The 17,232-nt window shown below is 35.5% G+C and overlaps 1 protein-coding gene across 3 annotated transcripts in view; it reads right to left on the bottom strand.

The window, feature by feature from the left end:
• Nucleotides 1–17,232, bottom strand: part of MXI1 (MAX interactor 1, dimerization protein) — a 59,865-nt gene that overhangs the window by 33,181 nt on the left and 9,452 nt on the right. For 2 of the 3 annotated variants that reach the window (XM_015818831.1, XM_015818832.1), the window contains exons 1-2: nucleotides 13,590–14,735; nucleotides 12,827–12,959 (exon numbers count right to left, since the gene is read on the bottom strand). In XM_015818831.1, the coding sequence (XP_015674317.1) occupies nucleotides 12,827–12,959; nucleotides 13,590–13,662 (206 nt within the window). In that variant the 5' untranslated portion in view covers nucleotides 13,663–14,735. Of the gene's footprint in view, nucleotides 1–12,826; nucleotides 12,960–13,589; nucleotides 14,736–17,232 lie in introns of those variants that run through there. The other variant, XM_015818835.1, reaches the window with a different exon arrangement.

Raw genomic sequence — 17,232 nt, 5'->3', positions numbered from 1 at the left:
AGCAAGGAGAAAAAGAGCATTTCTCTGTGTTGGGTTAGACCAGGGGTAGGCAACCTTGACTCTTTTATGACTCGTGGACTTCAACTCCTAGAATTCCTGAGCCAGGGCTGGCTCAGGAATTCTAGGAGTTGAAGTCCACGAGTCATAAAAGAGCCAAGGTTGCCTACCCCTGGGTTAGACTGATCAATCTCAAAAATATCTTTCTCAATTTATTGGCCTGTCACAGTAACGTTTCTATTTAGTTCTAGTTCTGACCTAAAATTCTTGAGGCCCATTAATTACCACATTACATATATTTTGTTCAACTGCTAGGAAACAACAGTAACACTGTAAACTTAATAAAGCATGACCATTTATTGTATTCTTTATCATGCATGTGTACATTTTATGCATTTGGATTTTTAAATGTTTTGAAGCAGTGATTTTTTATATCTGATAAATTTAAATGAAATTCTTTTGAATAATGCATCAAATGATAGTATTTAAAGACAAGAAAAATCTTCAGCATTACAACCATGTGCAGTGGAATCAATCTGTATATAAATCACAACTGTGTATTAATAATTTTATTTACTCTTCATTCTTGCAGGAAATATCTCCTCTTTCTAGAGATTCCATTAAGGGCTACAAATTCTAGGCAAAGGACTGAATTTCTAGATTATAATCAAACCAGTCACCAAGGCTGGAGCTGAAAGAACAAAGTTCGGCCTACCACTGGGAACAAAATTAAAACAGCAGGCTCTCCTTTACTTCTTACATATGGGAGATTCTGTTACTTATCTTCCTTCCATCAAAACACCATAAATGAGGAGGGATGCCATCTTGTCATGAAGTTTGTTAATTTATACTGTGATTTAAAACCATACTAGCATAAAATAAAATAGTATGAACTTTCCCACGTAGGAGGAGTGAAAAAGAAAAACTTCTGCAGCTGCTAAATATATCCTGTCAGACTACTACAAGGAACAATCCTTAAAATAGAAAACATTTTGAAATACATGTAGTGTTCTCCTTGGTAACTCAAAAGATAACCAGTGTACTCTCCTCAGAAAATATGCTGTTTTTGTCTCATGCATCTTCATAATACATTTCTAACTAAAACTAAAATTAGAAGTCAACAATCTTACAAAGTTGTCTGATTAATAATCATTAAACAGAATAGTCTCTTCTTCTCAAGAAACTACATCCACCATCTCTAACCTAATGATGGTCTAATCTTCTCATAACAGGCCATGTCAGTTGAAGATAGAAGTCCAGCACCCTCATGGGTGCCAGCTTGTAATGTGCAAGAAAACAATAATTCACTTGTAAACTGTATTATATTCCAAGCAGACAATCAATGTTTCCATTTCACCAGCCACGCCAAACTTCAGTGTTGTCATTACAATTCCTTCCTGTTTTATACTAAGCAACTACAAATTCAAAAGCAAAGCTTCGTTAAGTAAGTTGTTTAATAGCCATCAAAGAGATCTTTCAAGTAAGCCACTCCCTGAAAATAAGATTCCTAATCTTTGGGCGTAATACTAACATGCTTCATGTTAAAGATGGAATTCAAATGAATATGCTGGAAGCATTAGACAGTACCCAAAAAGCATATCTGAATCAACAGGAATTATCTGTAAGAAAATAAATATAGTTTAAGTAAACTATTAATCTATGGATTGCTCCATGAAATAAATAATAACAACATCCAAAGTTCTGCTGTAGCCAAAGAGAAGATTCCATAAAGATTGCTATGTCCTATGTCAGAGGTTCCCAACCTTTTGGGCACTAGGGACCAGTTCCATGGAGAAAGGTTTTTGGACTGGACCAGTGCATGGTTTTGTGTGCTGCCTGCATTCCGCAGATGGAGCTTTGCTTGTTTGTGCGATCCGGTTGCTGGCATGCTGCAGCCCAGTACTAGTTCAATTTTTGTCTGGTAGATTTATAACCTACTTTTCTTTTAGGTGCTCAAGATCACATATACAGTGTTGTGTCTTAGATCCCCAAAAAGTACTTTTTGGCTAATGGAAAGACAGTTGTTGACTTAACTGAAGAGTACAATAGATCTAGTGAAATAAAAGATGTTCCTTTATCTGAAATCTGTAGGTTGTTTATAATTTAAACTGAACCTTGCAATTGAATGACAAATGTGTTATGCTGAGAGTCAATTTCCAGCATGTCCAATCAGTTATCTGTCTGAGTTTCAGAATAACCCCACTAATCTCTTTTGCTAAATATATATTTTTAATAATTCTAGAAATATCAATAGTTCCCACAAGCATACTAACACTTTTTCATTTTGGTGAATATGACATTCAAAGCACTGAGCTTGTTACAATCATTAAACTATGCACTAAAAACTATCTCTCAATGGAGAGAAATATATTTAATTTTGCTTTGAAAATACAGGTAATTTTGCTTAGTGGTGGTCAATATTCCTTCTATTAAGGTTTCTCTTTTAAAAGTGGCAAGCAGCTTAATATTTTTGCATATCAGATAGTTGACAGGAAAATATTTGTCAAAGAAATTAAAATTAATTTAACTTTTCCTCTCTTCCCATATCTAGCATTCAGAATGGTGAATAAAGTTTTATTCTTGGCACATGTGAAGTAATTATCAATGTCAGAAAAAATCTTGTCCTACCACCATACTTAGGTTCAGTGAAGTAATGTCATTTAAAGCAGGGGTCCTCAATCCCCAGTCCGTGGACCTACATTGGGCTGCAGCATGTCAGAAACCGTTCCGTGCAAACAAGCAAAACCCCATCTGCGGAATGCAGACTGTACATGAAACCACGTCCCCTCCGGTCCACAAAAAAACCTCTCTCCACGGAACCGGTCCCTGGTGCCCAAAAGGTTGGAAATCTCTGATTTAAAGAGAAGTAGGAAGTTTGGAATTCTAAATACCAGACACAAATAAAATGCAACACAATATGTATAATATATCCCTATAGACTGACTGCAGTACATCACTCAGTTGGTCATAAGAATTATTAGGATTTCTTGAACAGTTGTGTCAACTTATATTTCTGTTAACAACATATTATTGAAACATTGTGATTTTCAGCATAAGCAAGATAATGTAAATAATACATATATTTAACCCAGTTTCTTATTTAAATAAAATATATTTGTTTCTAGGGATGGAAAAATGACATTTAGAGATACAGGTTCATGAATATCAAAGTTAACTCCTACAGAAGCTTGGAAAGTAATGCTTGGTGAATAAGTAAACAATTCTGTCAAGTGGTTGTAAGTCATAGGGAATCTTCTTAATTATCCTGAAATTCACTGAACTGCTCCAGATAATCTGATAAAACTGAAATTAAGCTAAAAATTGGAGTGGAAAAGAAAGTAGTTGGGGAGATTTTAATTCCTTTCTTTCTTGTTTAAAAAATATGCAAGTGGGTTACTGTTTCAGCCATTTACTTCCCAGCAGCTTCTCTATAGAAACCTCTTCAAATGAGGAAAAAGAACCTACAGAAGAAAGCTTTGGGTAGAATAAGAATTCTATAAATTCCTCATCTTTAGTGGTTAAAAATCCTTCTACTCATATGCCAGGGACATATTTATATTCAAAAGCACTTCCAATAATTTCTATTTTATCTCTATAGCACAATAGCTTAGAGGACTCTTTCTGAGATCTTCTTGTCAGGAAATGGAAGGCAAACCCAAGCTAAGATATTATTTATAAGATAGTCCTAAAAAAAAGAGCAAAGAATACCTTCAAGTATCTCGGCATTAAGCAAAGAATCAAATAGCAGATATGTAACACACCTGATCTAGTGCTTGAAAGCAAACTTTGAGCTTCTGTATTGTATTTCATTTTCATTATTGATATAGACAGTTATAGTTCTGAATATGAGGATATTAAAATAATACTAATAGATACACATTTTAAAGCTCTGAGCAAAACTCACTGAAAAATATCATGAGAATGAGGGATTGAAGGTCTAAGACATATGTAAACATACTTAGGCCTTGACATATACAGTACTATGTGAGCTATATGTATCAAATGGAAAGGTTTGAATATGAGGGATAGCAGCAACAAATTTAGAATTCAGTACATTGTTTTGTACATCACCTGAGTTTTATATAAAAGCTTTCTGGGTTCAAAAGAGTTCTGTTTGTCATGCCTTATTTCTGGATTTTCCTTAGGTATAACAAGGTTCCCTATTTCATTACAAATTAGGTTTTTCAGCTTTAATGCTCTAGTATAGTATACCTTCTACAGTATATGCTCTAGTATAGTATTCTTTCTATATAGGAAAGGATATAGTACTTGGCTATATCCCCATTAGACAAGGATATTAATATTTTAGCAATTATAGATAGTTCCCATGGAAAAAATAAGACAGAAAATGTCAACCTAGCCATCTTACTACTTCTATCTTGAAAGCTAGCAATAGCAGCATTCACATTCTAAGACTCAGAAGCAGTCTATTTGTGATAATAAAGGGTGGTTACTGCAGTTGGTTTTATATGAGTACCCTGATAGGAATTATCAGGTTGTCCACAGATGTTCAAAAAAGCTATGCTGTCTGCAATTATCCAACCTCCAATGGAGGTCATTACAACAGACTGCATCATAACCTGCCATTCTTGCTTAACCTGGCACTTATTTAAACAAGGTATTCCTTCTTCAGTTTTCTACCTTCCCAATAGAACTGTGAGTTTGTACAGGCTGAAAACTAGTCACCTAATTTTTGGGTAAGCAGGAAGATGATGTTTGATGGGTTCCTTATTTTCAATACCGCACGACTGCATCTGTTCTACCCGCCCCCAAGGGTGGATTATACATCAAATTATCTTCTGCAAGTTAGCAACAATGAACTGTTTTCCAAAGCTCCCTGGATTAAAAGCAGTCACTAAACTCACAGCATTGGAATAACAGGAAGGTCAAGTAATTTTTGCTGCCCAACCAAAATATTCATTCTGTTTGGTAAGACAACAACCAAAAGTTGAGCACTTAAAGCTGGTTTTCACTTGGATTAGAAAACAAGCTAAAGGAGCCAAAATATATCTCTAAAATATATATCATTCCTATTTTTTGGCCAACGGAAAGAAAAGTATACAAACAGAAGTTAGTAGCTCAAGCAGTCTAGTTCTATGAAAAATATTGCCCATTTAAATGTTTCCCTTTGTCACAGGTATCTGGAATAAAAATTGAAATAGAAAAAGGTAGCTTTAATTTGGCACATTTAGGGCTCAGAACCAAACTCCCTGAATATTTGTATACTCCACACATTATCCATATAGTTTGTGAGTTGCAAACTGTGTAAGTGTAAAGATTTAAGAAGCTGATACCTCCCTTAATTTAGCATAAGTCTAAGCCAGCAGAAACAGTAAGGGTCAGTGGACATTTTTATATTCAGGAACAATCCTGAGCAGAATTATCTGTAACTTACACTACACCTGACATCAGAGGGCTGTTTACAATTTAAAACCAATAACTATCTTTGTGTTCTGATATAGAACAATCCACTTGTAATGAACAAATGGCATGCTGAGTGAGAAAGCACTGCATCAAATGTTGAGTATAACTGCAAAGATATCCAGATGTATATCCATGTAGTCATCCATATTTTGCTTTTTAGATGTACAAATTACCTATGTTCAAAAAAATGCAAAATATATTTGCAATGTCATCAACTGCTAAAAAGGCTTCTCTGATTTATACCTAGAAGTGGTAAGTGGCAAGTAGAAAGGACATATTGTCTGTTTATTGCAGGGAAATTAAGTCAGACAGCTATTTATTTAAACTCTGGAGTTGTTGTTGTTTTTTACTAACACCAGGCTAAGAAAAGAGTTCTCAACATGTTTCAAGAACTTGATGAAATCAAAGTGTTACCAAAAATCAAGTGCTAAAACTTTAAACATCTTTAAAATCTTTAAAGATGTTTAAAAAAACAGCTATGCTTTTCTTTATTATTGAAACAAAATATATGTATCAATAATGGTATTTATTTTCTCTTAGATACATGACACTGATTATACAACTTAGATGAATGAATTTGAATTCAATGGCACATTTCATCAATATCCAGAATTAGATTTATTAAAGAAAATCATTGTGAATGTCAAAACTAAGATATGTTGAATGAAAACAACACCTCCTCTTCGTTCATAGATAGGATATTTCTTGGCCCACTAAAAGATCTAAGCCCCAGAGCAAAACTTCTCTTGGACCAAATTCGTAGAACACTATTAAACTTCATGGAACACCTTATTCCACAGAACAAAGATTAAGAAAAACTCATCACCACAAGGGTATTTCTGATTTGATCTGGATTTTTAAACATTTCATGATTATTAACAACAACATCTGGACCAACACTTGACAAAATCACTGTCAATTGCAAAAGGTAGTTTAATTTGGAAAAGCTTACGTCCTATGATGATACTTAACAATATCTGCATATCCCAGGTTCTTGGGAAGGACTCATTAGGTGGATAAAAATGCCAATTCGAGTCTAAACATCTGGCTGACTGCAACGAACCATAATAATGTATTAAATTTATATGCCAGGTGTCTCTAGCCTCTTTCCAACAAAAGGAAATAGAACTTTTGAAACTACTGTGCCACCAAAATTTCCATTAAGTTCTATTTCAAATATGCAAGTAAATGTATTTGAGTAGGTTCTACTTACCACCTTTCCATGCCTATTTTTCAGCCATTGATTACTATTACGGCAGATGAACTGGAGCAAGAAGCATTAATTTGTTTGGGGGGGGGGTTGCAATAAAGATAAATATCTTCTTTTACATCAATACTTACTGTCTAATAAAAAAAATCCATACCTTGCTCATAAGAAACATCAAAAAGTTGTCTAAAGGCAAGTACATTTCATGACATTTTGGCCTATTGCTACTTATTAATGTAGTGCTACCTCCTCAGAGGCCGCCAATGCCCAGGCCCTCCCAGCCACGTCCCCCCTTGTCCAGCCTTGCGGTAATGTTCTTTAGAGATCGATGAGATGTCTTACAACCGGAATTCATGCAGCATTGATGGGTGGCAGGCTCTTCTTGTTGAAGCAGGACTTTCAGGCACGAACTTAACCGGTCACAATGGTTGATGCCCTGAAGATGTATATAACAGCTCAGGGCTGCTTTAGCAGCAGGAGTAACAAGCCCCTGAGCAATCGTTCAGAGTCCGATGAAATGGGGGGGGGTGTTAAACCCCGGCTCCAGATGGTAATAATAACAATGACGGCCAGTATGTTATGGCAATGGCTCATCCCCCAGCCGCCCTGAGTCCGCAAGGAGAAGGGCGGGATATAAATTCGAATAATAAATAAATAAATAAATTTGTCAAGTACCCATTTTATATGCCTGGAAACAAATGGAATTTATAAATACCAGACATAGAAATCTTCACTATGAGTAACAACAACAAAATATCTAATACATCAATTTGGGGATATTATTTGGGAAAGTAGAATAGCCTCAGAGGCAGATTATATTTGTCAGTGTAATAATGTTCCTCCTCCATGTTGATAGAACATGTCTTTGAAATCATGCAGCCACACTTATTCCTCAGCAAGCTTTGTCATACATATTCATACAAGTCTTTCCATATTCTGATATGGATATGCAGTAAAATATCAGCTATAAACTTGGGTGTAATCATATTCTGAGTCTGTTTTCTATAGCAGAACCATTTACTGTCTTAATGTCCCTCTTAATATGTTGTATGTTATAGTAAAATTGGTTATACATGTAATATATTGTATTTATTTTTGCAAAGGTCATCATTTCTAACATTCTAACATAAACACCTACTTATAATTATTTTTTTCTGATTTCAGTAGATCTTACATCCAGGTAAGGAATGAAATCAGTTAACAGGATTAAATGTTCTACTTTACAATGTTACATCTGCGTAAGTATATTTAACATTATAAGTATCATTTCCACCTCTGTCCTTTAAAAATATTTGCTAGTCCTGGGCTGGCAAAAGGTGTCACATCCTTGCTGGATAATAAAGGAGAAGTTGTCCCTTTCCCAAATTACTTTTAATCCCCAAAAGCAATCTGGAATTCAAAGCTGATGTTTACATTGAAATCCAGGGCATTCAACGTTCAGATTTATGGGCATATCTGGATTTTGATGAAATGTGAAAGACTTGAGCACAAAATGGCTGCCAATATATCAATATCAATATCAATATCAATATCAATCTATCTATCTATCTATCTATCTATCTATCTATCTATCTATCTATCTATCTATCTATCTATCTATCTATCTATCTATCTATCTATCTATCTGTATATATGTATACACACACACAAACACACACACACACACATATCCCTATCTCATGCACCCCATGTACAAATACCTCCCTCATACTCAAAATTGCTCTATTTTCACTAATGGCAACCAAATACAGTTTTGACCTTTTTTTCAGGCAGAAAAGAGAGCCATAAGCATGCATCCTCACCACCACAAAGAAGAGAAAATCACTCCAATTTTTGGTGCCATTAGAGCAATTTTGACCCCTTTTGCTGGGAGGAAAGGAGTAATGAAAGAACTTGCCTTTCTCTCCCTCTGCTAAGAGGTAGAAAATCTTTTTTTGTTATTAATGGCTCTTTGCCTTCTTTGTTTTTAACTCCTCCTATATCACTAGCAGCTCTTCCTTTTCTGCTTCTATTTCCTCTTCCGCAGACCAACTACCTCTCCCAGACCAACTAAAGGATCTACTTATTGGTCCACCAATTAGAGAGGGAACCATGTTTGAAATTATCATTAATCTTAAATTCAAAAGAAATGCTATTAGTTAAAACTGGACTTATTTTTATATATGCTTATTTATTCTTTCTGGTTTTTAATTGAATAGATTCTATGGTCTTATTTTTTATTTGTTTATTGTTAAACATTATACATTTTAAGGTATAGTTATAATTTCTAAATGTTACAATTTTATATTGTAGTTTGCTTTAAGACTATGATTTTGAAAGGCAAATAAGAAATGCATAAATAAAAAAACTAAAACTAAAATTTCAAGGTGCTTTGAATATTAGAAACAGTAACATTAAGAATTAAGACATACACACATGCATATACCCCCCACACAAAACCCTTCAATTCTTTATCCAGACTTTTTATTTTTTGCCATTCTTGAAAAACATCTATGGACTCAACCACTATAAATTATTAGAAAAAAATAAAACAAAATACATTTAGAACATGATTAGTCAAAATTATTACCTCAAATATTGTAATGCTACATTGATTTAGCACTTCATTATTGCGAAGTTTTGAAGGAACTTTACAACTATCCCAGATCTGCCGAGTGCAATTCACTCTGAGTTGCATGCTTCCATTTTTTGCATATATCTGGGCATGAGGTTGTACCTCCTGTTTCTACTAATAGCTGTCAATGTTCTTATCCTCAATTTGTTGTGTCCTTTTCTGAACCCAGTTAAATCGTTGGATTACACAACAGCCCATTTAAATTTCATTAACCCTGATTATACATTGGAAAAGCATCAGTTTGCGTACATGTGGAGTTTTTTTATTTCCTGCGATGCAACAATTCTTTGGCTATGGAAGAGCTACTGAGACTGCAATCTACCAGACTTTACTCCCATATAAATCCAATTGAAGCAATTAAAAACTGAGCAAGAAAAGGAGATTATGGTGCTTTACTCTAACTAGCTAAAAAGATCTTGCATGCCCCCTGCCTATTTTATATCACTTCAAAAACTGGCTCCGATGTATACTGTATTCAGTTTTAGTATCAGAGACTAGCTAGTGGAAAACTACTTGAAGTGATTTAGGATAAAAAAATCAAAATAAGAATAGTAAATTTCAACTGCCCTCAGCAATGTGCAAATTATGATAGAAAGACAAAAGAATTTCTGAAAAAAATTGTCCCTTCTCAACTCATGTAGTCATAGTAAATAAGCCAAACAGGAAAAGAGCAAATAAGATAACTATAACTGTTAATTCCAGAACTGCAAATTATTATTTCACCATTTGTTGTTGTCTTCCTTGTCAAAAAAACACGATTTAACAGAAATGATAAAATATATTCTTGTCATATCTAAATGACTTTATGAAGTTCTGAATTTTCCTCGGTTCTGTTTTGTGATACTTTAACAAGTTTATCACCACTGTTTTAGTTGTTGATTCTTTTAATTGTTTTATTGTTTGCTTCTATTTACTATAATAGTGTATTATTACATATAATTAAAAGCTGCTGCTATTGACGGATAATTTTTTAAAATAAAATAAAAAATAAATATGGGTTAGTGCCTCTAGTCCCAGAATTCAGCTGTTGCCACTGGGTTCTGTTACTTTTATTCTAAACTTAGTCAAAATTAACACAATTGTATATCAAATTCTTTGAAGCATATATTTTGCAACCAAAATGTACAGACCACATATTGTCTCACCAATAAACCTAGCACCAGCAGACCAGACAGTGGAAAAATATACTGAAAGAAGACTTCCATGGGTCATCATGAATGGCAGGAACACACATCCTATTATAAATGGACTCTGTAAAATTTTATTTCCCGCAAAGGTACAAACCAAAGTTGTGCCAAGGATAGCAATTCTACCAAGTTACCTGAAATATTTCTCTTGGGTGATTGTTATAAGCATTTTTGAGAACAGAGTCCCAGTTTTTCTTTCGTTTGCTCTATATATGCTTCTTTGTGTCTTGCTTTTAAAACACTTAAATATCAGAACTGTTACATATGTAATACTGATCCACATAAACTCCCCTGTGAGACTTTTTGGCTAAAGAATGAATACTATTTATATACATTTACACAAAATAAATAATGTAGCAGTTATACTATCCAATTAATAGCAGTATTTATTTAAAGCTTCACTCAGCCTAAACTGATGCACTAGTTGTAACTCTGGTTGTAAAAGAGACCAGGAAGCTCTGACAGAAGTAACCCATGCTAGCATGATCACATGGCATGACTATGCAGTAAACTCTAGATGGGGTGGCTTTTGAAGACAACTCAGAAATTACCAGTGGTGCAGAATGCAACAAGCAAGCTAGTGGCAAATGAAACTTACTACTACAACATAATACCAAATTTTGATGGCTACACTGGTTACCAATAGACTTTCAATAATGCTACTTTTTACCTGTAAGACCTTTTACAGAATGGCTCTGAACTATATCAGGGTCCATCTTTTCCCAAATGATTCAGCCTGTTATGTCAGGGCCTCCTTAAACTCCTGCCTCCCTGCAAGGGAGGTACAAAAGTTGTGGAGCAGAAAGATGACTTTCTCTATAACAGCCCTAATGATTTTAAAACAGTATAGCTCCTGGGCTAAAGAGGCCTGGTCTCCTTCTCTACATCTCACAAGGCAGGAAAAGGTTTGATGAATGGCGACTTGGCTGCCATTATTATTGTTACATGCTTTTACACATTTCTATATGTTCTTTTTTGGGGGGGGTGTGTCACATTATATTGTGTCAGGCTCTATATGTTTTAATGATATTTTGCTTTTGCATACTACCCTGAGCCTGGTGATATAGCCAGCATAAAAATGTTTTAATAAATAAATTAAAATTAATTGGCTTTATAAATGGAACTTCAAATGTTGCTTCTTCTATCCACATTTGTTTATTTACAATACTTGTTTATTGTTACAATAACATTTACATTAAAACAATCACTGTAAGACATGCACACACAAAAAGAAAAGAGTAAAACCCTATCTGTGGAAGTACATGAAGCTGTGTGACTTTTTGTTTTGTTTCATTTGACATGGCATGCAGTTGAAATGTCATCACTACAGATATTACAAGTATGGCACTGCAGTATTAGAGATGACTAATTTTGAAGACATCATTTAGTTTTAATATTATTGTGTTTATGCAACAATGATTTTTAGTAAATTCTCTAAATTACATTTAAATAAGTAAACAAGTGCCTATTGTTCAGAAGGTGGAGTCATATTTGATTAAAATGGCTCATATATCGCCAACAGAGAGCACTAGAAAGATTGTATCTTTGGAAAATATTGTTGCTGTAATCAAGTAGATGAGCTTTTTGCATAAAACAGTCTGCAAATCTACAAAATATATTTCTCTCCTGGAACACAACTCTATTTTATTGCAATTATTTTGCTCACACTTTCCATCAATTGGTTTGTTAACCTGATATTATTACATACATAGAACATGCCCCATGAGGGATAGAAAAGCAGATTCTATTATCAGACTAATACACTATTCAATGTGAGGTTTCATACTCCATCAGATTATAAATTATGCCAAAAATAAAAAAGTCTGCACAAAAAAATACTTTGTAAAACAACATCTTCAAATGGTGTTCAAGCAAATATGACTTGATCTAAAACTCCAAGTCTCTTTTTGCTAAGTGAAAATATTTATAAACTACAGACTTAGCATACATACCTGAGCAAAGGGGTGGGGAATCCCCATAGCTCCACTGAATACAGTGGGATACATTTCAGAATAAAAATGCAAAGGATTTTCCCCTAGATTAATATTAGTCTCTCTAGAGTAAAATCAGCTACTTGGGAAAGCTTTCGATGATGATGCAAGTTACATAAAATGAGCGTGGGGAACCTGCAGGAACAAGGCATTACATACTCAGCTAACAAGCTGGTTCTGCAAGATTTAAAGAGGCAGCTAACACAATACCACATTGGTCAATTCTTCTATTAAAAGCCACAAACTTGCAGATCATCAAGGGCTGGGGAAGCAAGATAATGAAGAAAGGGGAACTCCAGCAAAAGTGAAAAATAAAATATAACCTATTCTCTCTGATGGATGCATGAAATATTGTGCCTATATATTCTAACAACCTCCCCTTTTCAAATGACTTTCAGACTGTTACCTGTTTGTGGTGCCTGTGCTGTTGCCTCCGCTGCTATGCTTTCGTGACCGGCTCAGTCTCTGCAGTGGCTTTGGGTCCTGCAGCCCAAGACTTGTCATGGAAGGGAAGGCTGACGCATACCCATGTTCACACTCTGCATAAATTATGATCAAATGGAAACAGAAGGAACAGTGAGTAAGAAACAGTATTTTCCAAAGACAACACCAGCAGAACCCTGAATACCTTCTCAGGGAGCACTCTCAGCTTTAAACAAATGTGAGAACACTCAGACATAAAAACCACAGGCAATGCACCTGTTTCATATAAGGCTGATTAGCTTAGAGTCCAAATCCCTTTCAGTCAATCCTGGTCCTGCATGCAGTCCTGCATGCAGTTTTCTCTCTTTTTCAGAAGTGGTTTCCCATTGCCTTCTTCCTAAGGCTGAGAAAGAGTGAATGACCCAAAGTCAGCAAACTGATTTCATGTCTAAGGCAGCACTAGAAGTTAGTCTCCCAGTTTGTATACTAGTTACATTAAGCACTACCCCAAATCGGTTCTCCAATGTATTTCCAAGACAACTTTAATGTCTGTATCAAAACTTCTTTATCAAATCCAGAGCACGTTCAAAGAAATTCTGCCACTCTGCTCACATTTCTCCATCTATTACATGTGAATCTCTTTGGCCCTGTTTTTTCCCCTCTCCCCAGGCAACTGCTTCTTTCAAAACAAGTTAAATTGGAAGGTGGGCCACCTCAATTCCTGCTCTTTCCTCGAAAGGTGTTACCTTGGTCTCTGCGATCCAGGTATTCGGCTGCTTCCAAAAGGCGCTGGATGTTGATCATCTCTACACGCTCCATAGCCCTTGGGATGGATGAGACCTTTCCCCGAACAATTGTGAAGGGGACTTTGCTGCCTTGCCCTGGCACTATGGGTGAAATAGACCTTAGTTCTCTGATTTTTCCAATAGAGAAAAAGAATAAGGTAGGAAACGAGTAACTTGGAGAAAGGGTGCCTCTCGTCCTGCTTCTACGAAGTTAATCAGTGAGGCGTAAAGAAGAATTGAACAACTACTGCAGCAGTTACCCTGACTCATGGCCACATCCTACTTCAAAAAGATCTCTTTCCTTTACCTCTAGGCACTAACAGAGACCTTTCCCACAACTCCTAGTCCCGATTGTATCCCCTTTGGTCTTGGCTATTCGTCTTCTTCTCCTTTAAATCTCTAGCACTGCGCCCGACCCAGCTTCATACCCTTTTCTCGGTGCCCCAAACATTTATTCTGTCCTCTAACCTCTTCTTAATCTAGTCCTGCATTCTGCCCCCTATTGCCCCTTTCCTCCGTGGACCCACACTTTTCGCCTCCTCTATCTCGATGCTGCCCCTGCATCCATCGTGCAAGCCCTCTCCCCAAAGATCTATCGCTTTCTCCGCCTTCTGCAGCAGATACTGCCTCTTTCACAGTTTGTTTACCTCCGCTTAGAAATCATGGAGGGGGAGGGGACGCACATGAGACTTTCGGCCCCAATGCCATTTGGGAAATGTAGTTCTCGGCTTCCTCTCCCTGCAAGTGCGGCGCGTGTGCACGTTTGCATTATGGGAAGCTTCGTTTTTCCACGTTACACATGTTGCCCGGACCGAAGAAAGCTTAGGCAGCCCTCCCCTTGGTATGGCTATGAACACGGATATAAGATGGGGAAATCCCTTCCTTGTTTACGTAAAATAACCCATGAAGGTTGATCTAATAATAAAATAAACAGAATTCCAGGATAAATGGACAGCTTGTCTTGCGCCTTCCCCTCTAAATAATTAGTTTTGGGATTTGTTAAGCCTCAAACCATTAATTGCATAAACTACTCGGAAAGAAGTTCCACTGAAAACGATTTGTTGCTTCATTTGCACGGTTTTAAGTTGTCAAGTGACAAAGGTACCACAAAACTGCATTTTAATTATTATAATTTGCCATAATAAATCCATCAAATAACAGGTTCTACAAGCCTGTTTTGTTTTACCTCTGCAATTATTTCAAGAAACTTTTAAAATACAATTTATAATCAAATCATCTTATAGAAATTAAAGTAAGTTTGCCACTGAAAACATGTTTGCTTGAAACTTAAATTCCATCAAATTTAATTAAAATTACACATTGGATAAGAGTTTTAATGTGAAATAATGGTTACTTCAGATCAAATCTTTATTACTGTTGCAGACAGCATAAATAATTAATTCTGTTTTAGAGCCTTATGGGATACATCCTATGGAATGAAGCCTATGTCTAAAATATTCCCTTTTCTCAAATATATATATATATATATCCTTGAGTAACATACTGGAATGAACAGGTCCTGTGATGTGATTATTTTTGGTCCAAAAAACAAATAATATATGAATATCCTTCAAATCACTAATAGAGTCATACTTTAAACTAGAAAAAAATAGAATTTACAAATGTATCCCTATGTATAGGGAAAATGAATTTTAATTGAAACTGAAACTGCTAGGCAAACTGAATTTTAATTGAAACACAGACAAATACAAAAAGCTGGAAGAAGACGATGTGCAAACTGGTCAGAATGAAAAGCCAAATTGAGTACTTTGTAATATTTTATAATTGAATACAGAAAGTATTTTGCAGATACCAAACAGAGCCTCCTATGTTCAGTTTTTAACTTAGCAAGAAAACAGTGTTATATTGTTTCAACAAGAATCATTGTAAAGCAACATAATTTTTATTCCTGAAATAAATAAGTAAACACACATCCATATTAAGCACATATGAAAATAACTCAGAAGTGCTTCAGACTTGTAGATGTACAACATAGCAGCTTCTTTCTATTAGAGCAGTCTGACTTTTTTCTGATTTCCATAGGAGCCTTTTAAAAAGTGCTACTGGTTAAAACTATCCATTCATTAAAATTAATATAATCTTTAAAACAGTGGTTTTTCAGGTTTGTCTCAAAACTAGAAAAAGCCTGGAGCAGTTTAAATGAATAGCAGAGAGGTAATATGTAGCATTTGCTTGAGATCCAAAGCATTTCTTGCTAATAATTTTCAAAGTTTATATATACGAGCGTTTATATACCCTTCCAGCCAGCAAACGCTCAGCTCCAACCAGTCGCCCCAACTCTATCCCAAATTAAGGGATTATAGGGTCATAAGGGAGTTATATGTAAGAGGGTGAGTAGTTAAAGTACTGGGCTAGAAACCACAAAGTCATGACTTCCAGTCCTACATTAGGCATGAAGCCAGCTGAATAACTTGGTGAAGTCACCCTGTCTCAGCCCTTGGAAAAAGGCAATGGTAGCCACTTCCAAAAACGTAGTGGGCACTTGTAAGTCACCAGAAGCGAAGACTACTCAAAGGTACATTCAGATCTATTTCCACAATTATTGTTAAGACAGAATCCTAAGTAAACAAAATGTGATTATTTTTACACAATCTTGGTAAATTTGAACATTATTTTTATGAGGTTCAATAATGCTTGTTCTAGATCACAGGTGTCAAACTCGCCATGTCATGTGATGTGTTACGACGTATCGCGACTCTTTGCATTGCTGGCAATGGGGTGGGCATAGCTTTGGTATGATGAAACCGTTTGACACCCGTTCTAGATGGAGCTTTTACATAATCATTCAGCCTTATTCATTGACTTGTAAAAAGGATCCTGAGGCACACTCCACTTAATCTGTCTTTTCACATCAACCTCTCCATTGTTTTTCTTTCCAAAGTGCAGTACTGTATTTAGTTAAAAAAAAGTTACATGTAGCTTTTGATTGATAGTTCTACTAGCTGTCTGGAAGCACCTTGTGCATAAAGTCAATGGAAGCCAAATTAAGTCATATTACTTAGCAGTTTAAAGATTTTTGCATAGGCACGTTTCATCATGATATGGTAGATCATTTGGTTCTAGGATTTCATAGGAATACATAAAAGATTTTCTATAAATCATAAAAGGTTTATGAAAGAGAATGACATTATCCTTTAAAATAAGTTCTTATTGCAGTTCATTGTTATTATATTTCCAAAACTGATCAGACCACATGATATCACTCTTAATTAATTTTCTGAATAATTCTTATTTAATATAGTCACAGAAGTCTTAAGATTTTTTTTTGCCTGCCTGCACTTCAGTATCTCACTTTATAATAATAAATATTCCCATAGGAGTTTCATCCAAAAGATATGGGTTCAAATTACATGGATCTAACCTGATAGACAGCATATGATAGATTGTAAGGACCTACCCCACTTTGCATCTTAAGAAGACAGAACTCCTGGAATATTTCTTCCAACAGGCATCTTTATTAAGAGAAAGCTGGATGTAGGCGTTCTAAACAGGACTTGGGGTGAAAGCTTTCCAACTCAAGATTTTAAAGGGGTCCCCCCTTTAGCCACCCCCATCACCCCCTTCTCCCAGAGACAGTCTCAGG

The sequence above is a fragment of the Protobothrops mucrosquamatus genome, unplaced genomic scaffold (assembly GCF_001527695.2).
Source record: "Protobothrops mucrosquamatus isolate PMUCROS unplaced genomic scaffold, P.Mucros_1.0 scaffold803, whole genome shotgun sequence".
NCBI lineage: Eukaryota > Metazoa > Chordata > Lepidosauria > Squamata > Viperidae > Protobothrops > Protobothrops mucrosquamatus.
This window is presented reverse-complemented; position numbering and strand designations above follow the sequence as displayed.